Source organism: Vidua macroura, chromosome 21 (assembly GCF_024509145.1).
Source record: "Vidua macroura isolate BioBank_ID:100142 chromosome 21, ASM2450914v1, whole genome shotgun sequence".
NCBI classification, from domain to species: Eukaryota; Metazoa; Chordata; class Aves; order Passeriformes; family Viduidae; genus Vidua; species Vidua macroura.
Genome location: NC_071591.1, coordinates 3,957,884 through 3,980,761, shown reverse-complemented (window position 1 = coordinate 3,980,761; position 22,878 = coordinate 3,957,884). Strand labels below are relative to the sequence as shown.

The following is a 22,878-nucleotide window of genomic DNA, read 5'->3' as shown; positions in this document are numbered from 1 at the left end:
AAAAGTTCTTTAATCTGCTTTACTGTGTCACACAGAAATCCTCTCTGGTGCTTCTCCCTCACTTTCCTCTGAGAGGATCTAATTAGCTTTCACCAGGAAGCATCACAAAATCCTACTTAAAAATAATGACTAAATATATATATAACATATATGAATGTATGTGTGTGCATCTATATAAATATATATCTTAAGGCCTTCCACCACTTAAAGCCTTCATGGATTCATGCTGAGCAGTTCTGGATTCTTGCCTAAAAATGCTGCAGCTCCATAAACACAGAAAGGAGCACAAACAGCCTTCCCCCTCAGGCAGTTGTTCTGTGCTTTGACCAGCTTCATCTCGTTCCTGTGCCAGTTGTGTCATGAGAGCTGCTATGCTGACACCAGGATTTGTCAGTGCCACGTTTCTTACCTTGTGCTTGATGCTTCCAGCACATGCAAAGCAGACAAATGTGCAGAGAGGGGTTCAAACAGATGTTTTTCAGGCATTCTTTGAGAGATGGCTGCACGCAGAGCAGGTAGGAAAGCCCTTCTCATCAGCAGGCTTCCAAATTTCCAACCAGGGTCTCACTTGCTGCAGTCCAGGTCTGGGCAGTCTCCCTTTCCATGCCTGAAGGCTCTGATGTTTCCTTCCCTCTTCTCTTCTGTGACCTCTTTCAATCTTTCTTTGTAATTTTCTAACTTCAAGATGTGGGATTATTTCTGCCAGATCTCACTGGGCTCTCTCTAATCAGCCCATTCTCATGAAATTGGTGTCAAAGCACCCCAAATTCCCCTGCTGAGCCCTCAGCAGTAAGGAGTAAAGCTGGATTGCCCCCCAAAACTGAAAAGCTGTCACAGTTCATACATTCCCACAGGACTTTTGCCTGCTTTGCTAGAGCTCAGCACTGGGATGACATTCAGCCTGTGCCCAAATGCAATCCATGTGTTTTCTGTGGAACCTCTCCCAACCAAGTGAGAGGCACATAAAACCTTGTACTTGACTTCATGGAAACAAACTCAAATTTCCAGGCTATTTGTTTTCCTAAAACATCAAGCCCTGAGTGAATCCTGTTTCCCTTGGGGCTTGCAGCCCCTCCCAGCTTGATGCCACTTTCCAATTGCATAAATATCCTCTCAACATTTCCACCCAAAGCATAAAGAAATACACAAACAATCCCTTTGCAGAGTCTCCTGGGAATTCCCATTTTCTGCACCTGGCCCATGCTCTATCTCCATGGCATACAGAGGCTGAGAGCACAGAATTTGGGTGATGGGGAAGGACAGAGGATCAAGAACAGAGAGAATAAGGGGACTAACAGTTGTCCTCAAATGGGGCAGTAAAATTAACACAGAATAAAAAAAAAAAAGATGTGGGTGTTTGGTTATTTTAGTGCAGTTTCAGCTGTTGTAATGGGCATAGAGCACTTCCATGTGTCTTTTTACAGAGTAAACATCTATTCCCTCAGGAAGAGAAATACACATATTTTGAAATATTACATCATTAGGAGCACAGCTGATGCATTCCCCCCTTATTTTCAGTTTCTGTGGTACAAACCTGCCAGAGCACTAGAGCCAGCTGAGATTGAAACATCCTTTGCATCTAAAACCATCTCACTGAGGTTTACCTCAACTGATTTACAGTTTACCATGAATACAAACAGAAATTTAATAGATGTGGTTGCAGCTGATGAAAGAATCTCCAAAGAAATAGAAATCAGAGCTAAAGCATTTTTAATAGTTACTCAGGTTCCTCGAATTTGTTCAGAGAGTTTTTTAAAAGGGATATGGCTGAAAGTAGCTCTGTTACTCCCAAATGAACTTGTTTGACCTCCCAGAACAAAGCATTACTTTATCTTCAAGCCCTGCTTGGAAAGCATTCTGGACAGCTGATAAATACCTCACTTGTAGACCGTTCCATGGAAAATATTCTTTGCAGAGCAACTATTTCAGATTTCCAAACGTGGATTTCAGATTTCTACAACTCAAGTGGCAAGCTGTGAGTGCAGGGCTGTTCAGAAAGTGAAGAAAGAGAAGATATCCACGGGGAGAGCTCCCTCTGTGCCCGGGGAGAGGTTTCCTTGCTGGACTCGAGTGTGGAACAGGCTGCAGGAACACAAATGTGTTCAGTCACACCTGAGGCTTGAACGTGAATTTAGCACAAATCCACTGCTCGGGCTCCTGGCTCTGCAGGCTCAGATTACAGCACCAGGGAGTTACCTGGGCTCTGGCAGGGATCCAGCTGGGAAGCACTGCACAGCACAGCCTGCATTCCCCTCACAGCACATTCATCAGCTTTAGGCATAAGGCAAAAGAGAGCTTCTTCCAAAGAGCCAGATCGAGAGAATCGAGAATTCAACTTCTTTGAGCTCAGTACAAGTTATCAGTTCACACCAACCAAGATCAGGAGGGCATCAGCAAGCTTTGACTGATCTCAGGGGCAGAGCTGCTTTATTTTCTGGATAGATTGTTCCCACCAATCTTCCCCAGGCTGAATTGCCAGCAGCAAGCTGTACTTTCCCTCCTGAGCTGGGCAAACAGCTGCTCAAGTTCACATTTGTATTTCTGTATAAACAATAAAGGACAAAATTGGTAATGACCAAATACAATTTTGCACTGGTGAACTGTGCCAAGAAACCCTTGCAGGCACCTGTGGTTGCCAGAATTTTTTTTTGGGGTTTGCCTAATTTTTTATTATTGCCAAAGACAGACTTGGAGCCAATCCTTCTAACCATCAGGATCAGTCAGTGTGTCGTAGGGATGATCCAGAAAAGTTCAGTTAGCCCCACAATAATAAATCCATGCACGTGTACATGTGTGTTTATGTCTCTATTGGCCTAATGCTGATAAAACATAACTTATAAATGAGCAGCACTGTCTAAAATTGAAAATTATTTCCAGTTTTCGTGTAGTGGGGAGGATAAATGTGTCCAAGATGCACTCTTCTTTTCAAAGGTATTGTTCAAGTTCATATAAGCAAAGGTTTTATGACACATGCAGTATCTTTGTGTTGAGGTGAATCCCGTGTTTGGTCTTTTTACCTTTTCCTCTTTCCCATTCCCAGAGGATGCAAAGACACTGTGCTGCACATCAGAGGAAGGGACAGCAACTGACATTTCCCCTTTAGAAAAATAATAATTCCTATTAGAAATCAGCCAGAAGGTGTTTCTTTAGGATAGGAAACTTTATTAACAAACATACAACTGTTTTTTTAGCATGATGAGGCTGGAAGCTGTGGCAGTGCCTGCCCCACAGCCTGGGACAGTGACACAGCCCCGTGTGACAGACAGCCCACCCTGGAACCCCAATGCCAGGAGAGCTGCCTCGCTCTCACTTTAACCCAGCTTTTTTCAAGTCCTCTGGCAGAACTCGGCCCTTCTTCCGGGCCCTGGCTTTCTTCTTCTCTATCCTCTCCTTCTTCTTCTTCTGGATGTTCTTCTTGCGCTTGTCCTGCCGCTGCTGCATCTTTTCCACCACCCTCACAGTCCGTTCCTGCCACTGCCTCTTGCGCTGGGCTTTCCGCTTCTCCTTGCGCTTCAGGGCCTCCTTCAGGCGCTCCTCGTCGTCACGGATCTTCACCCCTTCTGCCTTATAGAGAGCATTTGTCCATTTTATCTTGGTCTCCAGCTCCTGAGCTTTCTTCTCGTCCTTCTCCTTGAGCTCCTCCAGTTTATTCTTCCTGATCTCCAGCCTGCTCAGCAGCTGCTTGTAGTTCTTGCCTGTCAGAGGAGTGATATTGCCTTTCACCGCTTTCCTCTTCTCTTTCTTCTTCTGGATCTTGTTTAACTCATTCTCTTCATGAACTTCAACCCTGTTGAAGACAATCGCAGCTTTGCTCTCCTCCTTTTTGTTTTCTGGCTCTGCTGGTACCTCCTCAGTCTCTTTCTTCTCCATTTTTGCCTTCATCTTCAACTCCTTTCGCCGGCGTTTCTTCCTCTCTCTCTCATACTTCCTTCGCTGCCTCTTCTCCAGGACTGCAGGGGTTAACTCCTTGGCATTATCCTAAGGAGGATGGACATGAATGAGAAGCCTTAAAGGGTTAAAGCAGAAGTAAAAGTGGGCTGTCCCCCAGTTCCTGATTTCAAACTCCTCCTAAGAAGCACCACCTGTGATGTGAAGCTGTGACTCAGCTGTTAGAGACACTAAACACAGTAACAACATTTCAAACCCTTTGCTCTCCCTCAACAGCCCGTAGCTGTTCCCTTGCAGGCTCTCACTATTTTGCTTTTTTCCTAAAAATCACCAAAGGCACGTTCTCTTTGAAGCTGACCCCATCTTTTCTCACAGGTTTTTCCAGAGAACATACACAGGTCACCTGGCAATCCCTACAGGCAATTCCTAACGAGCTGGAATCAGCTCGAACCCTGAGCCTGTGGGATCCTGTCCCCACATGCCCTGGGAGGCTGGGGAGGATTTCAAATGCACAAACACACACATGGATACACATTCAGAGTCCCCATACCTGTCCAGAAGCCTTTTTAATCTTCTCATGGAGTCTCTGACGCAACAGACTGATTGCAGAAACAGAAGGGGAACTCAGTTCACTTTTACTTCCTGAAAATGAGAGGGAGAAAATAAAAATACTTAAAAAGCAGCATCAGCTGAACAGTAGCACTTTCTCTGGCTATGGGAAAAACTCTGGGAACTCTTCAGATGCTTTGAATGGAACGGAAAATCCAAACAAACCCAGAGTTTTTATTTCATTGGTTTCTTTAGAATTTCCCCTTTTATCATTCAACACTGCCAGCAGTGGGCCTGGCATGCCCTGGGGCTGCCTGGCAAGCCAAAGACAAGTCCCAGGCTTGTGGAACAGAGAGGCTCAGGACATCTTTTCTCTGTGATCTGGCTTTTCATTGTCATAAAGGAAAGCTGAGCTGGCAGGACAGGGATTGCATCCACGTGTAATTCCCAAAGTTACTCACATGCACAAAACCTCTGCAGTTCGGTTAAACACCGTTTCCAGAGAGCCACCCAGTGGTGATGGCACAAATTCCTGTCCATAGGCAAAAGCTTCTGGGGCACATGAAATAAGCAATGACGTTCTCAATTTATGCTTCCCAAACTAGACTTGTGTGAAGCAAGTGAAAAGCAGCCATCTCAGCCCAGGTCACTTCAGTTAGACCATGGCAAAGCTGGAATTCTTACCTGTAGGCAAACTCTCCTTTCTGTTCTGTGTACCACCCTGTGGAGATGATTTGCTGGCTTGAGGGGCTGCTTTCTGTCCTGGAGTGGGTTTACTGGTGTTAGAAACCACGTGTTTGGCTGAAGGAGCATTCTTCTTCTCAGTTTGCTTCCTGGGCTTCTTTTTCTTCTGTTTTTTGGCCTGTCTGCCAGCATCCTCGGGCTGGCCTGGCTTAGACACTAGAAGGCAAAAACAAATTACACAAAAGAGGACAATGCTACATTCCCACTCGTAACATTCAGTTACTACTGAACATTAATGTTCCAGCATCGCAACGGCATATCTAAATGTTCAAAAATTATACGGCTCAGGATTTACTGAATTAGACCAAGCATCCTTGTACACTTCCAGCTCTCCACATCCATCACCACAGTGAATGGAGACCACTGACTTCCAGGGCTCCCAGTACAATGTGCGCAACGTGTTCGGGAGCTCCTTGTTTGAGCAGATTGGGTTTTTTTTGTTAGAAACCGGCACAATCCCGGGCCAAGCACCCCGTGGGGGCACGGCTGTCGCGCCAATCCTCCCACAAACCGGCCGGAGAGGACAGAACCAAAGCGTTACAGTTCCAGTACCAAATTTCCTCTTCCGCGACTCCGGGGCGTGCTGCACGCCGGCCCTCCTGGCCAAGCCCTGCAGGTAGGAGTCCTGGGCGGCCAGGCTGGCCATTGCCGCCCCGGGTCCCAGAGCTGCCCGGGGCAGCGTGGGGATTGCGGGGCCCTCCTCGTGGAGCCCCCGGCAGGAAGTGATGGATGAAGCGCGCCGGCCGGGAAGTGACGGCAGCGCCGGGCGCACGGAGCGGCCGCGGAGCCGCCCCCGCCGGGGCTGCGCGGGCTCGGCGCGGCCAGCGCGGAGCGGCGGCGTCCCTCAGCCACACCAGGGCTGCTCGGGGCTCTCCTGGAGGGCTGCAACCCCCGTTCCTTGCAGACACCTCCCCGGAGCCCCGCGGGCAGCCCCCGGTTCGCCTCCGCCGCAGGTCCCAATCCTTGCTTTGCCAAACCTCCCTTTACTGGAGGACAGAACCGAGCTTCCCCCTGCACCGGGGTGAGGTCCCCAGAGCACGGGCGAGTTTCGAGATGGTTTCTGCAGCCCCTGTACGGGAACAGCTGCAGGGAGCTGATCCCCTCCTCGCATGTGCACGCTCATATTGTGACACTTTGACAAAGCCTCATGGCTGAAAACACACGCCTTAAAAATTATACAAAACAGTCAGTTTTATTAAATCACCTAATTACAAAAATAAATGGAAAAAAAATAAACCAAAAAATAGTAACAAAAATTCACATGCTAAGAAACGAGACATTACAGCAGAAAGCTGGGGAAGCTCAGCTCAGTTGTTGGAATGCCCTGGTGGCTCTGTGGTGCCTGTGACACCAAGCTGTGGTGACACTGTTCAGTTCAGTGGCATCTCCCTTTCAGCTGCACAGCTCGAGCCAAGGCAGAGCCACCACAAAAGGAAAGGACAGAAGATGTGCTGAGCTGCTGAACAGCTGCAGACCAAGCACCAAATGTGTTTCTTTGGAAGGAAACTGAGAGTAACCGAGTATTCCTCACTGCTCTCAAGATTTTTTCATTAGACAAAACTAAAAGCCAACATAAACAGTGGCTCCATGTTAGCTCAGACTACATTAACAGGAATTTCTGTGTAAACACTGAGGAAGGAATCAACTGACTAAAGCATGACACTGCTTCTCTTTGTGGCTTTGAGCAAGTGGCGTCATTGATCCCTCAGTCTGATCCCTGTCTGCCTGTTCTTCTTCCAAGGGGGGAACACTGCTCTTCCATAAGGGTCTCCTGGGAGACCTCCTTCCAAATCAAGAGTTCAAGTTTGTAAAGCATTTTGACAGTGAAGACTGTTGTGTAAAAATACTATAAAACTTTTTACAGTAGACCAGAGGTTGTTAGATGCCATCCTGAGAGAGCTTTAAAGCAGCCAGAATGTCAGTAACCTTGGGAAGCAGAGTAAAAACCCCAACACACTCACTGCCCCCACATTTGGCTCAAGTTTATCCCAAAGAAATTCAACTCCCAACACTCACATGGAAACAAACTTCTAAGACTTCAAATGAACTCTACACGGAACTATCACGTTAAAGCAAGCCTGACTCTAATTTGTTATAATGAGATTCACTTTGTGTCTACATTTCTCTATCTCTTAAGGGACAGGAACACTCCTGGCAAGGTCCTGGCGTGGAGGAAGCACTGCAGCGATGCAGGGAGCAGAGCCCTGCCAGCACAGCTCCAGTGCCTCCTCCCGACAGCAGGAGCCGCTTGCTCAGCGCAGCAGGAGGAAGACTTGCAGCAGGGGGCCATTTCGGGATGAACCGCGCCCGGCAGCAGCGGCGGATCCTCTTCAGGAATGCTCGGCGGGGCCCGCCCCGTGCCCGTTCACGTGCGGGTGCGACGGGGTGGAACTCTGCGAGGTGGCAACGCTCTGCTCGGCTGTGGCAGCTGCCAGAGGCATCGAGAGGCTCTCGGGGGACAGCGTGGCAAAGTCTTGTCTCCAGTAGGCTTCGCACAGTGGGAGATCATTGCTGTCACACAGACTGTAGCTTTCCAGAACAAACAACCCCCGTGAGGAGAGAGCAGGTGTGGTGACAGAGGAGGGGAGGGATGGAAAGGGTGGAGGGAGCAAGACAGAAGCAAAGCATTAAGAAAATGGCAAAAAAAAAAAAAAAAAAAAAAAAAAAAAAAAAGCTGGATGTAAGGTCTGTGTTCATGAAATCATCCTAAGTCATGTGACACTGGCCTTCCCTAAGACAACCCCCCTAAGGACTGGTCCTAAAATCTCTTGGGCCTGGTGAGGACTGGGGCAATTTTAGAGAAGAACTGTGGCTACAAAATGAAACAGAGGCTCAATTCCAATCCAGACACTCCAAATCTCTGAAAAGATCTAAGCTGAAGTCCTGACACTCCCAAATATGTGACTTCTGCTACTGATGAGTGAAACATGGACCTTACCCGCAATTGCTTTACTTGGAATTAGACTGCAACCTATGTGAGGAAAAAATAGGAATCCTGCTTTAAATTTTACTTCAGAAAAAAAAACCTGTCACAATTGTTTTGGGGCCTGTCCCTGTCACAATAAAAAAGAACCCTATTTGCACCCCTGCCCTTTCAAAAAAGTGCTCCACAGGTTTGGGTCTTCCATTGAAGCTTCCCAGTTTGATTATAAAATACTGACAGCTCCTGCCTTTTCCCATAGAGCCTTAGCTAACAGTGCTTCTAAAAGCAGCTGGCTGGACTCCAACACTGGATGGACCAGCAGTGTGGGGAAAATAAGGTTTTTAAACAACTGGCTGATTCTTGCCCATACTCTGAGGAAAACATTATGTGGAAGGGCCAAAACTAAAAAGAAACACGGAAGGAACTGGAACAAAACCAACACAAATCCCAAAGAGAAGAAGGAGCTGCACACACAAGAGACACCCAAGACAAAGTGAGTGCTGGAGCAAAAAGCAGCTTGCATTCAGAGAAAAACAAACCCAGTGGGTCAAGTGATTTTGTTGTTGCAGCTTTATTTACATTTGTAATGTATGGACTGATGCTTAGGAAAATATTTTAAGTATAGAAATATGAGACAGTTCATATTGCACAAACATGAAACATGTGAGATTTAACCCCACACTCAAGACAGCTCCTGTGATCTCAGAGGAGGGAGCAATGGAACACAAATGCAGGTCTGGGGGTTAGGATGAGAGAGGGCAAGCTGGACTTGCAGTTACCATTGTGGGGAACAAGCACACAAAGCACTAGGTGCAAGCTGAGCTCTTTTCTGGCAGCATCACCCAGCTGGCTTTGCAGGAGAAGTGAGAAGGCAGTGGATACAGGTTTTATATCTGGGGCTTCTGTAAAATCCCTCGGAAGATCAGTCCCCAACACAGTGGAGCTGGGTTCAGTTAACAAAGACCATCAGGACTGAACCAGAACTACAACTCCTGTTCTGTCATAGACCTCAGGCCACGATTTCCCAGGAGAACCTGACCACAGCATCCACACATCATGGCAGGGGAGCTGCTAACCACGTTTCAGCTGTGTCAGAAGCGTGACTGCTTCTGCTGCTGCCCCACTTAGAACAGTTCCAGAGTCTAAGCTCCACTCTCAGCTAACACTCCTCAAAAGTCAGGGTCAGTGAGCAGCTCTGCACAGCCCAGGAGCACTGGCCAGCCTGCTGCTCTGTCCTGGGAGGGCTCCTCAGGGCGTGGAAGGGACTTCACTACTCCCCTGAGGCACCCAGCCAGTCTGAGGGCAGAGGGACAGCTCTAGAAAACTACTTGATCACAGGGTAGGAAAGCAAAGATTCCTGCAGGACAATCTTCTTGGGTTTAGTTTCAAGGACTTGCTTTTGGGTCTCATCAAAAGCCCCATGTGCACATAAAAAGCCTGGCAAACACCTGACCCTACAACTGAGCAGGCATTCCCAGGACAGCAAGGAACTCCCCTTTGGGGGCAAACAGGCTGTTGTGTTGACAGCCACTGAAACATGGCCGTGACATAACAGAAACCCTTTCCCCCACATTAGACAATAAGATTTCATTAAAAATATTGTAGTATTCTAATTATAAAAGGACTTTGAATAAATCACTGTTTCTGTATTTACACAGACACAATTTCTTTGGTGCAGAAAAAGACAGGAAAGAGCACAGGAAGGGAGGAAGCAAACGACCAAGTGCTACATGATAACAAAGTGTGAGATCACAGCTCTGCAGAGCTGCCAGGTTTCCTCACCTCATGACCCATGAGAAAGAGCAGGAAGGCAAATTCATCTGATGTACACCAAGATTTGTGCTTCCATGTTAGTTCTGCCAGCAAGGGTTGCTTTATGTGGCACCTGGGGCCAGGCAGGTGAACAGACCATGCCAGCATGGCCAGAGCCCCTCAGTCCAAAAGTGAGAGTGACCAGCACACAGAGGTGGCAGTCTGGGGACAGGGTGAGGGAAGCATGCCTGGCACATGTGGGGCACTCTCACCCCACACCACATCGCTCTGGATAAGCTCACTGCTATGTCATGGACCTGTCAGCACTTGCACGGGTGCTTGGGTTTGTGATCATCACAACCTCCTCAAAAAACTGAATAAAGCTGGAAAAACAACTCTAAACTTTTACCTCTAAGTCGTGTCATATTATTATCTTTTTACTCTTAAAATACATATATTACTCATAAACAATGGCCTTACTTTCAAAGATATTGAGCAATTTAGTTGACTTAGCTGGGGCTATAGGCATTCATTATTCTTACAAAAATGGAAAAGGCAAACATAGAAAACCTGGTCAGTAAAATTTTAAGTAAGATTTTTTAAAGTTTGTTTAAAAGTCCTAGAATTATTGCACTGACTTCACTTAGCTTGGAAAGTGCAGCCAAAATAACTAGGTTTATATTTGTTTTCTTCTGCTTTCATTAACTGCATCATTAACTAGAAGTGCTGGAGTGCATGACAAAAAAAAAATAAAGTGTCTGAATTCTCTAAAGTCTGTTTGCTAAATAAGAGGCTTTAAAAATATTAAAAATCCCACAAACAAATCAGTAATAAGTCATTCCTTAGAAAATCCTATCACAATACTTCATTATTGAATGAAAGCGAGCAAGTCTTTTTGCTCCTTGCAAATGCTGACCCCAGCAGGACTGGAGGCAGCTGGGGGCAGAGGACTGTGAAGGAAAAGGCACAATGTGTGAGCAGGTCACTTGTGAAAGGACTCACCACGAAGGTGAGGTGACACCAGCTGACATCAGGACCCAGCTCAGCAAGCTGGTCTCTGCAGGCAGAGAGCCAGAGGCTCCTTTAGAGGGATCTCCCCCAAGGAAATTCATCTTCTTTTTTAATGATTACAACAGAAGGAAATCACCTATCAAACCTGGGATGCTGTGAACACCTCTTTCACCAGGACATTTAAACCCTGTAGGGTATCTACAAGGAAAAGGCAGTTGCTTTAGTTGAAGAAAAAGAGTTTGACCTAATTAAAAGTAGGACTGAAATTTTTTTGGAAACATTCTCAACACCTATACTCTAAGGGCTATTTGATGGTCTGGACTAACTACCCCAAAAAGGCCTGGAGTTGTAAGGCAGAGTCCACTGCCCTATTTGTACCTGGAAGAGTAATATTCTTCTTCTAGCTCGTACAGGTCAATGGAGATCTCATCCCGCAGTGCAATCAGCTTCTTGTCACACTCCTCCTGCAGACTCCTCAGCTGCTGGTTGCGCTGGTTGATGGCCTCGTTCACAGAGGGGAAATCATTGAGGATCAAGAACTGCTTCAGGTCAGACACAAGTTTCATCAGGGACTCGCCAGCTCGGACCTTGCAGCAGCAAGAAAAATCACACATCAGAACTGGGCTGATCACACAGAACTGGGCTGATCACACAGCAGAACTGGGCTGATCACACAGCAGAACTGGGCTGATCACACAGCAGAACTGGGCTGATCACACAGCGGAACTGGGCTGATCACACAGCGGAACTGGGCTGATAACACATCAGAACTGGGCTGATCACACAGAACTGGGCTGATCACACAGCGGAACTGGGCTGATCACACAGCAGAACTGGGCTGATCACACAGCAGAACTGGGCTGATCACACAGCAGAACTGGGCTGATCACACAGCAGAACTGGGCTGATCACACAGCGGAACTGGGCTGATCACACAGAACTGGGCTGATCACACATCAGAACTGGGCTGATCACACAGAACTGGGCTGATCACACAGCAGAACTGGGCTGATCACACAGAACTGGGCTGATCACACAGCAGAACTGGGCTGATCACACAGAACTGGGCTGATCACACAGAACTGGGCTGATCACACAGAACTGGGCTGATCACACATCAGAAGAGGGCTGATCACACAGCAGAACTGGGCTGATCACACATCAGAACTGGGCTGATCACACAGAACTGGGCTGATCACACATCAGAACTGGGCTGATCACACAGAACTGGGCTGATCACACATCAGAACTGGGCTGATCACACAGAACTGGGCTGATCACACAGAACTGGGCTGATCACACAGCGGAACTGGGCTGATCACACAGCAGAACTGGGCTGATCACACAGCAGAACTGGGCTGATCACACATCGGAACTGGGCTGATCACACATCAGAAGAGGGCTGATCACACAGCAGAACTGGGCTTTGCTCCAGTTCCATGATCTCCCAAGCTGCCCCTTCAGCCCAAACTTTCAATAAAAAATCACACAATATGAGGGTGCTTTGCAGGAGAAGTGAGAAGACAGTGGATACAGGTTTTATATCTGGGGCTTCTGTAAAATCCCTTGGAAGATCAGTCTCCAACACAGTGGAGCTGGGTTCAGTTAACAAAGACCATCAGGACTGAACCAGAACGACAACTCCTGTTCTGTTCTATGCAGAATTCTGACCCAACCTTCCCCAACCACCCCAACTTTCCCCAAACCCCAAGCTACTCTCCTGGCAGTGGTCCCTGGGAGTGTTATGAAGATCCAAAAACGAACCAAACAGCCTCTGCAGGATGTGCTGCCCACAGTGCTACTCACAATATTTGCAGCTCTGACATGCATCTCGTAGTTATCTTGTTCACCCTGGGTTGCTCGAGAAACTTGAGTTTCGTCCTCGATCTAAAGAAAAAAGTACACAAATTCACCTCTACATATTTAAAATTCAAACAGACAATTACTATGCTATCAATATAGGGGAATATATATGTGGATATGTGTGTGGATTTCCTATAGATGTGGATATGTGTATGAATGTCCTATAGATGTGAAATGAGATCACACATGATGCATGTGAAATTCACATCGGTATGTGAATTACAGTTCAATTCACACAGTGTCCAAGGCCAGGTTGAACAGGGCCTGGAGCAACCTAGTCTGATGGAAGGCGTCTCTGCCCATGGGAGGGGGTGGAACGAGACGATCTTTAAGGTCCCTTTAAAGCCTTTCACATTCGGGGATTCTACGAAAGGTCCTCCCCTCACAGCCCCTTCTTCCTCGCGTACCCGCGCCCTTCTCCGCTTAGCACCCGGCGTGCTCCCACGGGGGCGACCGGCCCGCTCAGGCCCACCTTGGCCGTTTTGATGATCTCGGTGAAGTTGTCCATGATGGACTTGACATCGTCCTTGAGGCGCTTGTTGTAGGACTGCAGCAGGGTCTCCTTGCTCTGGGGCAGCACCCGGGGCTGCGCCATGGCCGCGCCCTCCCCTCACGGGCCCCCGCCCCGCCCTCCCGCGCTCTCGCGCGATCTCGCGCGCCGTAGATATCTCCCGGCATGCCTCGCTCCGCCTTTCTCTCCCGCCGCCCAAGATGGTGAGTGATGGCGGCGGCGCGGGGCGGGCCGGGGCCATCCGCCGCCATCGGCGGCCGCCCGCTGTCATCCGCCGCCGCCGATGGGCCGCGGCAGCGCCGCGAGGGTGCTCGGCTGGCGGGGGAGGCGGTGGAGCGGTGTTCCGTGCCCGATTTGCGGTGATGGGGGAAGGCAGCGTATGGGCCTGGCAGCCCGGGCCGGGAGCCTGCGGCTGCTGCCGGCTCGGGCAGCCCGGCCAGGCCGCAGGGCGCTCCGGGGGTAGGTCGGGTCCCGGTGGTCAGTAACGCGCCGTGGGGGTATCGGCTGCTCTCGGGGGAGCGATCATCACGCTCGTTTTAATCCTTTTCCCTCTCGGGGTGGTTTATAAACCTTGTAAATGTAAAGCAAAAGATTTCCTCTCTCTCTGAGAGAGTAGGGCGAGTATGGGAGGCCGCCAGGCTGGTGAAATGCCTGGGAAAATAAACACATTTCTAGGGTGGGCTGGTAACTCTTCCAAGCACGCAAGTTTTGGAGGCAAAAGAAGGCAGAGTGTGTTTCTTGCTTGCAGCCGAAAGGAAAGAAGGCCAAGGGCAAGAAGGTGGCACCGGCCCCTGCTGTAGTCAAGAAGCAGGAGGCCAAGAAGGTTGTCAATCCCCTCTTTGAGAAGAGGCCCAAGAACTTTGGCATTGGTGAGTAAGTGGATATTTGGGATAGTCGCTCCCATGGTTTTTTCTTGTTCAACGAACAGATGTCTAAGTTATAAACATTAAAAACCACTGCAGACTTTGTGCAGTGCTGCTCTTGTACGAGGCGCAGATGATGTGAAAGAATATTTGCTATCTGAGTGGTCGTGCTGACACTTCACCACCAAGATCACTGATGCTCCTGTGCCCTTGCCGTGCTGCTGCTCTGGATTTGGGGCAGCCCTGAGCTAAAGGCTGTGTTTTTTTTAGGACAGGATATCCAGCCCAAGCGTGACCTCACCCGGTTTGTGAAATGGCCACGCTACATCCGGCTGCAGCGCCAGAGGTCCATCCTCTACAAACGCCTAAAGGTGCCTCCTGCCATCAACCAGTTCACCCAGGCCCTGGACCGCCAGACAGGTGAGGATGTGCCCCACAAGGTTCTCTTGGCTTGGGTTGTGAATGGGATGTGCCTCAGAAAAGGGGAAAAAACCAAAATGAGCCTTAACAAAGGTGAGCTGGGCTGTGTCTGCGGAAGTGTTTTAGGGAGGCTTTAATAGAGACCAGGGTGGTGTCAAAATCAGTTTGCTGGCTTAAATCTTGGATTGCTGCTGTGCATCCTGAAAAGGGATATAGAAAATACCAAAGCTCTATTTACTGACCCAAACCCTGCATTAAATCTTAACTGTGATTCCATTCTTCCAGCTTGATGTAGAACTACCCAGGGTGGTATAAACAGACTGCTTGAGACATCTATGGGAGTGCAGGTTTGGGGGGAAAACTGGCACTGAAGGAAGAAGGGATTTAGGTGGCTCCTGTGAATGCAAAAAACTTTGGACCTGTGTAGAATAATTTCCTCCTCATAGATGCTCCTTGCTTTAAAAGAGCCACGCACCACCTCTAATCACAATTGCTGCGGGGGTGCCCTGGTATTTCCTCATCCAGACAGACAAGGAGCTCTCAGTGCCATCAGAGCTGCATGTAAATAGGGGCTCTCAGGGTGCTCTTCTCTTGGACTGTGCACATGATGATCACTTTTTGCTGTAAAAAAGAAAAAAAGTGATGACAACCACCAAGATCGCTGATGCACTGCAGTATTTTTAAAAAAGAACACGCTTAGATTTTCAGGTCATGCAACTAATTAGTAGGTGTTCTCTTCCAGCCACACAGCTTCTGAAGCTGGCACACAAATACAGGCCTGAAAATAAGCAAGAGAAGAAGCAGAGGCTACTGGCTCGTGCTGAGCAGAAAGCTGCAGGAAAGGGAGATGCTCCAACCAAGCGGCCACCAGTCCTCCGAGCAGGTAACATTGTACCTGAGCTGATGGAATATGGGAGTGTGGCACTTTGTGAGAGAGAAAACTGATGGAAGAGTTGGTTCTTCAACCAGCCTTGGACAAGCTATGGCAATGATGTTATGAATTTCTTCACCTGAGCTCAAAGTGAAGAGCAAAATAGACGAGCTTTTTAACCCTGAGCTTTAGCAAATTGTCCATGAAATGCCTTTGTGCCACTGATGTGAGAAGTTCTTGTAACTTCCATAGTGATGCTGTGCTGTGGAATCAGAGTTGGTTTGCAAGAAAGCTCTGAAAATGACCGAGAGGAATCAAAGCTTATCTAGAATTTGTTTTTCAGGTATTAATACTGTCACAACTCTGGTGGAGAACAAGAAAGCTCAGCTTGTTGTTATTGCCCACGATGTAGACCCTATTGAGGTGAGCATGTTACAGGCTACCTGTGTAACTTAGGGTGGGGTCAGAACTGTTTGTAAGGCAAAAATGGATTTTAGGATAATCTGCATGAAAGAGAATGCACAAAAAAAAAAAAAAAATACACATTTGCCAGAACTGGATGCTTGTGCATGTTTTGGTTGGGCAGTGAGGCTGGGCCCTTGCAATGATGTTTTGAATTTCTTCACCTGAAGCAGCAGTGAAGAACAAAACGAGCTTTTTAACACTGAGCAATTGCCACAGCCCAGGCTGACAGCCAGCACAAAGGGATGTTCTCCCTCAGTAACTCAGCGCTCCCTTCCCTTTCAGCTGGTGGTTTTCCTGCCAGCCCTGTGCCGCAAGATGGGGGTTCCCTACTGCATCATCAAGGGCAAAGCCAGGCTGGGCAGGCTGGTCCACAGGAAGACCTGCACCTCCGTGGCCTTCACCCAGGTTAACCCGTAAGTGTTCTGGGAGCTCACCTGTTTGTCTTGTGGAGAAAGCAAACTGCCCTAAGCGCAGGCTCTGGGGCAGGTGGGTGGCAAACTTGGGTCTCTCTGAAATAGTAAAATTTAAATACCACCTCTGTAGTGTCTTAAAAATGTCTCCATCAACTCCTGAAGGTGCAGATTATTTTGGTTTACCAAAAGGGTGGTTACTCTAAAATCTAAGCAGTGCAGATTCAGAATGTTAACCCTCTGTAAGTGATGCTTTTGCTTAACCTGAAAAATTGGGTTGCCACTAGAAGCTCTCAAATTCTGTGGCAAAATATTTATGGAAAAAGTTAAATCAAGGCTCTAAAGGAACTTAAACTGTCATCAACAGGGAGGATAAGGGAGCCCTTGCAAAGCTGGTGGAGGCTGTGAAGACCAACTACAATGACAGATATGATGAGGTAAGATTCTCTGTGCTGCTGGCCTTGTCTTTTTACACTGTTCAGAAGCGAGAAATGGGATTTATACTTGGGTGTGTTGTACCTAGGTTTGCTTACAGTGTACCTGGATTCTTTACCTGAGGATGGGGTAAAATGTGAAAGCTGTCACCAGGTTAGAAGTAAACAGCAACCCTAGGGCAAGGATTGTAGAGAGGACAACAGCTTCTGCTACCTAAATTCCATATCCCAAATCCAGGAGTTAAGGGATAGCTGAATCCAATATCCCTCATTGGGAAAGATTTTAAGCTTTTCTCTTTGCTGCCCCAAAATGTAGTGCAGTGCTTGAAATGTGCAGGACTTTTTAGTTGAGGGAGCTCTTCCCCTTGTGCAGAATGGAGTGCCACAGTGAGAGATGGAATGAAGTCTCTAACTTGTTGTCCCTTCCTTGCAGATCCGTCGCCACTGGGGCGGGAACGTCCTGGGTCCAAAATCGGTGGCTCGCATTGCGAAGCTGGAAAAAGCAAAGGCTAAAGAGCTGGCTACAAAGCTGGGCTGAAGATGTACTGCATTGCACCGTGTTTTCTGTACATAATAAACCCCAGCTGTTTCAGTGGTCTCTGTTCATGGGAGTGTTCAAGGCAGGGAGTAGCACAGTGGCACTGCTGTATTTCTGTGCCTTCCATCCAGTGACAGAATAGTGCTGGGCAGAAACGGCTGCACAGAGCTGGTTATTACTTACCTTGGAATAACCTTCCTTAATTACTAGTCCTGTGTAATAACTCTCTGTTGAACACACAGCCCAGCAGCTCAGCTGCACATGGGATTTTGAAGTTGACTGGGCTGGGCTAGTTCTGGCTTTAAGCCTGGCTTGGTTTTGCAAATCTAAATTGCCTCTTGGCAGTGAGGGCAGGTGGAGGGGGGAACAATCAAGACTTTCCTGAGTTCTGACTTGGTCTGGTGGCACTGTGGAGGCTACCAAGGCTCCAGCTGTGGTAGTTGCTTGTTTTTGCCAGCTCTCATCCTCTTGCAAAACCACGGGCTGCCTTCCCCAGCTAGACTGGAGTGTCCACAGTAACCTCTAATTCAGGTTTACTGCTGTTCCATGTAAGATGCATTATGCAAGTCACAAGGCAAAGACCTGGCGGCCTTTATTTATTTTGTGCAACTGCTGTGAGCCATTCCTGACTTCAGGGAGGACTACTTGCTGCAAATAGACTGATTCACAAAATCCTCTGGGTTTGTCTTAAAGGAAAAAAAAATGGAGATGTTAAAATTGTATCATACAACCAACCACGATAGAAAAATGTATTCTTGTGATTACTATTGAAGTTCAGTGTTCCCAAGCTGCAGCCAAATCACAGTGGTGGGAGCTCAGTTTGCAGGGATTGCTTAAAGTCTTATTTGCAGCTTGATAACATGTTTGCTGAAACTGCTTTGGAATTCCAGGTGCTTCAGTTATTTATGACTGGGCTCCTGTCATCCATAAAAGTCTGTTCTTGACTGTAGCACAAAGATGTTTCTTCCTTCCCCTCACACAGGTAGCTTCTGTATAAATTTCTTGTACCACAGGAAGGAAGTTGCAGCACACAAACTGTACCTGTGAAAGAAAATCACACGTTGGCACTTTTCCAGGGTGGACTGGGCCTCCCTAAGACAGCTGCAATAACCAAGTCAAACCACCTGGCACAAGCTATTTAGGTTCAAAATGGGCTTTTCTAGCTCAAGAGCTCTTCCAGGCAGGCTGGTCCCTTACCAGGTGACAACAGACTGCATGTGCTCGTTCCTTACCAGGTGACAATGTACTGCATGTGCTCGTTCCTTACCAGGTGACAATGTACTGCATGTGCTCGTTCCTTACCAGGTGACAATGTACTGCATGTGCTCGTTCCTTACCAGGTGACAATGTACTGCATGTGCTCGTTCCTTACCAGGTGACAATGTACTGCATGTGCTCGTTCCTCAGGCTCACCCTGGTCTGGCCCCCGATGGGCCCCCCTGGGACTGTGCTTCCTGTGGGGACAACACAGCCAAGTTAAATCCTTATCTGCACACTGTGTAGGAGGGGAAGAAGGTGATAAATCTGCTACATACCCTGCTCTTCCTCAGACAGTGGTGTTCCCAAGTTCACAGAATCCCAGAATGGTTTGGGTTGGAAGGGACCTTAAAGCTTATCTCATTCTGCCCCCTGCCATGGGCAGGGACACCTTCCTCTAGACCAGGTTGCTCCAAGCCCTGTCCAACCTGGCCTGGAACATTCTCAGGGATCCAGGGGCAGCCACTGCTGCTCTGGGCCACCTGTGCCAGGGCCTCCCCACCCTCACAGGGAAGAATTCCTTCCCAATATCCCATCTAACCCCACCCTCTGGCAGTTTGAAGCCACTCCCTCTTGTTCTATCTTTGATGCTCCTGACAAAAGTCCTTCTCCAGCTCTCTCCTAGGCTCCCTGTCACCTTCAAACCAGTGGGCTGGCAGAGCACAGGAAGAGAACTGAGGGGAAAGGGAGGGAGAGTGATGTAAATTGGGCATGGGGCTGGGTTGCTCTGTGACTTACTGAAATCTGCATCGATGAAGATGGGCTCAGCACCAGTCACCTTGGCCATGGCCTCCAGGTCCCGGTAGTGCCAGCGGTTTTTTTCAATGTTATTTTCAGGCACAAAGGGTTTCCTTTTTTCTGTTAGTCTCACCACCCCTGTGAGATCAATTTCATCTTCAATCTGAGGAGGAGTGCAGAAAGAAAGAATGTTTCAAGATTGATTTCATATTCTGATACATCAAGTCCTGTCAGGAAAATGTGGCACCTGAAGGTCTGAGCATAAATGAAGTGGTTGTTCCCTGCAGTGGGGCAGTGCTGTAACACAGCAGGGAAAAAAGCAGAACAAGAACAGCTCCTTGTTTGTAAAACACATTATTTACTTAACAAAGAGATGGGAAACAAAGGTTTGTTGTCTTTGGAAAGTGCAATGACTAATTAAATCACCTCCCATGATGCTGAACATAGCTCCTGCTTTTCTGGGTTAGTGAGTGGTGCCTCTGGGTAACCAAGGGGCACAAAGTAGCACCCCCCATTCCCTGGATCCCCCTTACCTGTCCCTTCAGCCTCGTCTCTGGTTTCAATTTCTTCCTGGGCACAAATCCTCGGTTGACTAAAATTGTGACCCTAGAGTTACATAAAGAAGCACTGCTCAGGCGTGAAAGGGAATTTATTCTTGCTGCTGCCTAGAACTAAAGACCAAAGAAGGAAGCAACCCACATGTTTGCTGCCACTTTTGCTGTCACCTGAATGCACATTATAAAGGAATTTAAATAGAATTTCAAACTGAGCTTCAGTGATGTCACAGACTGAGAAATGCCTTTTAAGGCAGGTTGGATATAGGAAGAAGTTTTTTACAGAAAGGGTGATAAAGTTCTGGAATGGTCTGCCCAGGGAGGTGGTGGAGTCACCATCCCTGGATTTATTTAAGAAAAGACTGGATGTGGCACTCAGTGCCATGGTTTAGTTGAGGTGTTGGGCCATGGCTTGGACTTGATGATCTTTAAGGTCTCTTCCAACCTGTCATTCTGTGAATTCTATGAGTGATAGATACAATCCCAACCACCAGGATTCAGATATTCCAAGGAGAAGTGAGTGCTCCCGTGGAGCAGGGCTCTCCTAACTCACCCGAGCTCTGTGCAGTGGAAGGGGGTGACGACGTTGGCTCCGTTCTCCGGGTGGGATGTGATCCTCCCGGCTTCCCGCGCTTCCCGCTCGGGGTCCAGCAGGGAGCGGGGCAGGATGTAGAGCTCCTTGGAGTGGTCAAAACGCCCTCTGACCTGCACAGGTCTGTACTCCAACTCCTTCAGTTCCATGGGGCTGCATGGAACAAGAGGAAAACAAAATCATGGCTGTGCTAGGTGAATTCAATCAGGAGATTTTATTGCAGGATTCTCCTTTTCCCTAATGGTTGGCTCTGGATGGAGCCTGTTGGCAAACAGAGGCAGAAGATAAACAGCTCACAGAATATGGCTTAATATATTTCAACTGCCCCAGAGAATCAATTAGAGATGATCAGGAGCATCCAGGGAGAAGCTCTTTTCCACAGTATCACAGAGCAGGTGGACTCACTGCCTGTGCATCCAGCTATGGGAAGCGTTTCTTTCCCATCCCAGACCATGAAATCCAACAAGTGACCCCTTCTGAGAGCTGTGCCAGGTAACCAAGTGACCTTAAAAATCTCTCTCACATCTGACACAACTGCTCCACATGTTGGGCAGGGCCTGCTGTTGCTCCAAGACTCCCTGCTGCAGTAAAAATTCCTTTGGGACACCACAGACACCCAAGTCCTCTTTCCCCAGAAGGATTAAAAATGCTATGAATTACATCCCACACTCTCCTGAACAGAGATTCATCCTTCCCCATGCATTTAGAGTATCCCATAGGAAAGAACTGACATATTCTTTTACTAAAAATAAATAAATTATCAGTATCTCCTCCTAATTTGCTGACACATCCCAATTTCCATTGCATCCCTTCATTTTCATGCAGGTCAGTTCAGCACAAGCTCATTTGTGCATGGTCTATATCTAATATTCCCAGTCAGTGCCCTGTAGACAACAAACCATCCCTGTTTCCATACTCTAATGGCAGAGGGATGGGATCTGCTGTGATTCTTGATGCCAGCTGTGCAATCAAATCTAATTTCCACTTGCGCCGCTGAACCTGGAAATAAACAAACACAAAAGTACCTCCTTAGGGTAGAACAGAGCAATGTAACAACCCCAACAAGCCTTAAAATCTTGGTCATAATTTTCTCATCAGACCTGGCCTAAATCAGGCTAATTTGAGGTATGAAAGTAGAGGCTACTGAATTTAATTTGAGTAAAAAAAATACTTCCTTTAAAGATTTACAAGAGGACACTTGGAAAACAGAAATGTAAAATAACAGCAAATCTTTAAACCTGCCTGTTGTCTGAACTAGATCAAACAGATGGAAAAACTTGACAGTCCTCAAGTGCTCATTTTTCAAAAAAATGAAATATTTATTTGTACCTGCCATGTGCCGAGACCGAATGTGGTCAGAGGGACGAGGAGAAGGCCCCATTTCAGCAAGGCATCCTCTCCAGATGTGCCAGCAGCTGCTGTAGAACTTTGTGGTCTGCAGAACCTCAAACAAACATCTGCAGAAAACCAGAATGAGGAACAGGATTCAGAGAAGAGATGCCAAATTCCTGCAGGAAATATTACATCTTGGTACTAGGGTGAAACAGGGCAGAAGCCCAGACAAATATTTTCTTACCTTTAGTCTTTTGAACCAGACCAGAACCTCCTTTAGTTAGAGGGCATCCAAAAAATGTTCTTCTGATCAAGCACTGTGATGCCTACACAGAATAAGAAAGATCCTTTGTAATGTTGCTGCTTTATAAAACTTGTATTTAGGTGATATCAGTGATTGATGATTGCGTGATTGATGATCCATTGATTTACGTCTAAATGAGCAACTGCCTGTGAAACACTCTGGGTTGGGCTATAATTTAAATGAAATAAGATAAAGTTTCCGTTACAGAGCTGCCTACAGCAGAGCAATGAACTTCCATCCACGCTATCAGCAAACGCACAACAACTTAATCTATTCTTGACAGAAACAAAGGCCTACAGGGGAGAGGATGAGGGGACAGGACAAAGGGATGGGATGAGGGAATGGGATGAAGAGACAGGATCAAGGGACTGGATCAGGATGAGGGGACAGGATGAGGGAACTGGATAAGGGAACTGGATCAAGGGACTGGATGAAGAGACTGGATCAGGGGACAGGATCAGGGGACAGGATCAGGGAATTGAATCAGGACAGGATGAGGGGACAGGATGAGGGGACAGGATCAGGGAACTCAGTCAAGATAGGATGAGGGGACAGGATGACTGGACATGATCAGGGGACAGGATCAGGGAACTGAATCAGGACATGATCAGGGGACAGGATCAGGGAACTGAATCAGGACAGGGTGAGGGGACAGGATAATGGGACATGATCAGGGGACATGGTCTGGGGAGAGGATGAGGGGACGGGATCGAAGCACAGGATCTGCGGCTTACCCGTCCCGGCCCCGCTGCCCCGAGCCTGCCCCGGGCCCGCGGCTCCCTCAGCAGCCTGGACCCCGCTCGCAGCCCCAGCGCGGCCATGGCAGCCCCGGCCCGGCCCGGCCCCGCTGCCCGCGCCG

The 22,878-nt window shown here is 47.9% G+C and overlaps 4 protein-coding genes and 4 non-coding genes across 12 annotated transcripts; 5 read left to right on the top strand and 3 right to left on the bottom strand.

Annotated features, from left to right (window-relative positions):
• Positions 1-3,141: 3,141 nt before the first annotated feature.
• SURF6 (surfeit 6) lies at positions 3,142-5,902 on the bottom strand. Its single transcript, XM_053996137.1, has 4 exons — positions 5,734-5,902; positions 5,122-5,337; positions 4,439-4,530; positions 3,142-3,978 (listed from the first exon to the last, which is right to left on the bottom strand). Exons 1-4 carry the CDS (start codon positions 5,825-5,827, stop codon positions 3,307-3,309), a joined length of 1,074 nt encoding a protein of 357 aa, XP_053852112.1. The 5' UTR covers positions 5,828-5,902; the 3' UTR covers positions 3,142-3,306.
• Positions 5,903-6,352: 450 nt separating this feature from the next.
• MED22 (mediator complex subunit 22) lies at positions 6,353-13,347 on the bottom strand. Of its 4 annotated transcripts, none has more exons than XM_053996141.1 (4): positions 13,203-13,347; positions 12,674-12,754; positions 11,246-11,454; positions 6,353-7,710 (listed from the first exon to the last, which is right to left on the bottom strand). In XM_053996141.1, the coding sequence occupies exons 1-4, from the start codon at positions 13,323-13,325 to the stop codon at positions 7,512-7,514; spliced, it is 612 nt and encodes a 203-aa protein (XP_053852116.1). In that variant the 5' UTR covers positions 13,326-13,347; the 3' UTR covers positions 6,353-7,511. The 4 variants fall into 4 exon arrangements, with proteins under 4 accessions (XP_053852116.1, XP_053852117.1, XP_053852119.1 ...); XM_053996142.1 differs by having other exon boundaries at positions 6,353-7,704; XM_053996144.1 differs by having other exon boundaries at positions 13,138-13,221.
• Positions 13,348-13,389: 42 nt separating this feature from the next.
• RPL7A (ribosomal protein L7a) lies at positions 13,390-17,296 on the top strand. Its single transcript, XM_053996140.1, has 8 exons — positions 13,390-13,444; positions 13,990-14,110; positions 14,375-14,524; positions 15,267-15,407; positions 15,739-15,818; positions 16,143-16,273; positions 16,638-16,707; positions 17,138-17,296. The coding sequence occupies exons 1-8, from the start codon at positions 13,442-13,444 to the stop codon at positions 17,240-17,242; spliced, it is 801 nt and encodes a 266-aa protein (XP_053852115.1). The 5' UTR covers positions 13,390-13,441; the 3' UTR covers positions 17,243-17,296.
• LOC128817899 (small nucleolar RNA SNORD24) lies at positions 14,233-14,305 on the top strand. The gene has a single exon (XR_008440330.1). It is a non-coding gene; the product is annotated as a small nucleolar RNA SNORD24 (small nucleolar RNA).
• Positions 15,124-15,193, top strand: LOC128817900 (small nucleolar RNA SNORD24). The gene has a single exon (XR_008440331.1). It is a non-coding gene; the product is annotated as a small nucleolar RNA SNORD24 (small nucleolar RNA).
• Positions 15,508-15,585, top strand: LOC128817898 (small nucleolar RNA SNORD36). Its single transcript, XR_008440329.1, has one exon. It is a non-coding gene; the product is annotated as a small nucleolar RNA SNORD36 (small nucleolar RNA).
• On the top strand, positions 15,995-16,068 carry LOC128817893 (small nucleolar RNA SNORD36). The gene has a single exon (XR_008440324.1). It is a non-coding gene; the product is annotated as a small nucleolar RNA SNORD36 (small nucleolar RNA).
• A 513-nt stretch (positions 17,297-17,809) lies between the features above and the next one.
• Positions 17,810-22,854, bottom strand: LOC128817552 (surfeit locus protein 1). Of its 2 annotated transcripts, XM_053996138.1 has the most exons (9): positions 22,754-22,854; positions 21,960-22,041; positions 21,713-21,840; positions 21,300-21,382; positions 20,345-20,536; positions 19,771-19,843; positions 19,238-19,400; positions 18,615-18,696; positions 18,118-18,283 (listed from the first exon to the last, which is right to left on the bottom strand). In XM_053996138.1, exons 1-9 carry the CDS (start codon positions 22,838-22,840, stop codon positions 18,217-18,219), a joined length of 957 nt encoding a protein of 318 aa, XP_053852113.1. In that variant the 5' UTR covers positions 22,841-22,854; the 3' UTR covers positions 18,118-18,216. The 2 variants fall into 2 exon arrangements, with proteins under 2 accessions (XP_053852114.1, XP_053852113.1); XM_053996139.1 differs by lacking the exon at positions 18,615-18,696 and having other exon boundaries at positions 17,810-18,283.
• Positions 22,855-22,878: the final 24 nt, after the last annotated feature.

Bases quoted from the DNA above. Each gene is read 5' to 3' on its own strand.
- SURF6 (XM_053996137.1), bottom strand. From the start codon at position 5,827: ATGGCCAGCCTGGCCGCCCAGGACTCCTACCTGCAGGGCTTGGCCAGG. The intron at 5,338-5,733 runs GTACTGGAACTG...TTTGCCTTCTAG, and splicing joins GTCGCGGAAGAGGAAATTTG to TGTCTAAGCCAGGCCAGCCC. The intron at 4,531-5,121 runs GTAAGAATTCCA...TCTCATTTTCAG, and splicing joins AAAGGAGAGTTTGCCTACAG to GAAGTAAAAGTGAACTGAGT.
- MED22 (XM_053996141.1), bottom strand. From the start codon at position 13,325: ATGGCGCAGCCCCGGGTGCTGCCCCAGAGCAAGGAGACCCTGCTGCAG. The intron at 12,755-13,202 runs GTGGGCCTGAGC...TTTTTTCTTTAG, and splicing joins AGATCATCAAAACGGCCAAG to ATCGAGGACGAAACTCAAGT. The intron at 7,711-11,245 runs GTACAAATAGGG...TGTTCTGGAAAG, and splicing joins GAAGAATATTACTCTTCCAG to CTACAGTCTGTGTGACAGCA.
- RPL7A (XM_053996140.1), top strand. The intron at 14,111-14,374 runs GTGAGTAAGTGG...TGTTTTTTTTAG, and splicing joins GCCCAAGAACTTTGGCATTG to GACAGGATATCCAGCCCAAG. The intron at 15,819-16,142 runs GTGAGCATGTTA...CTTCCCTTTCAG, and splicing joins ACGATGTAGACCCTATTGAG to CTGGTGGTTTTCCTGCCAGC.
- LOC128817552 (XM_053996138.1), bottom strand. From the start codon at position 22,840: ATGGCCGCGCTGGGGCTGCGAGCGGGGTCCAGGCTGCTGAGGGAGCCG. The intron at 22,042-22,753 runs GTAAGCCGCAGA...TATTCTGTGTAG, and splicing joins GGGCAGCGGGGCCGGGACGG to GCATCACAGTGCTTGATCAG. The intron at 18,284-18,614 runs GTAAGGAACGAG...TTTCTTTCACAG, and splicing joins ATGCAGTACATTGTCACCTG to GTACAGTTTGTGTGCTGCAA.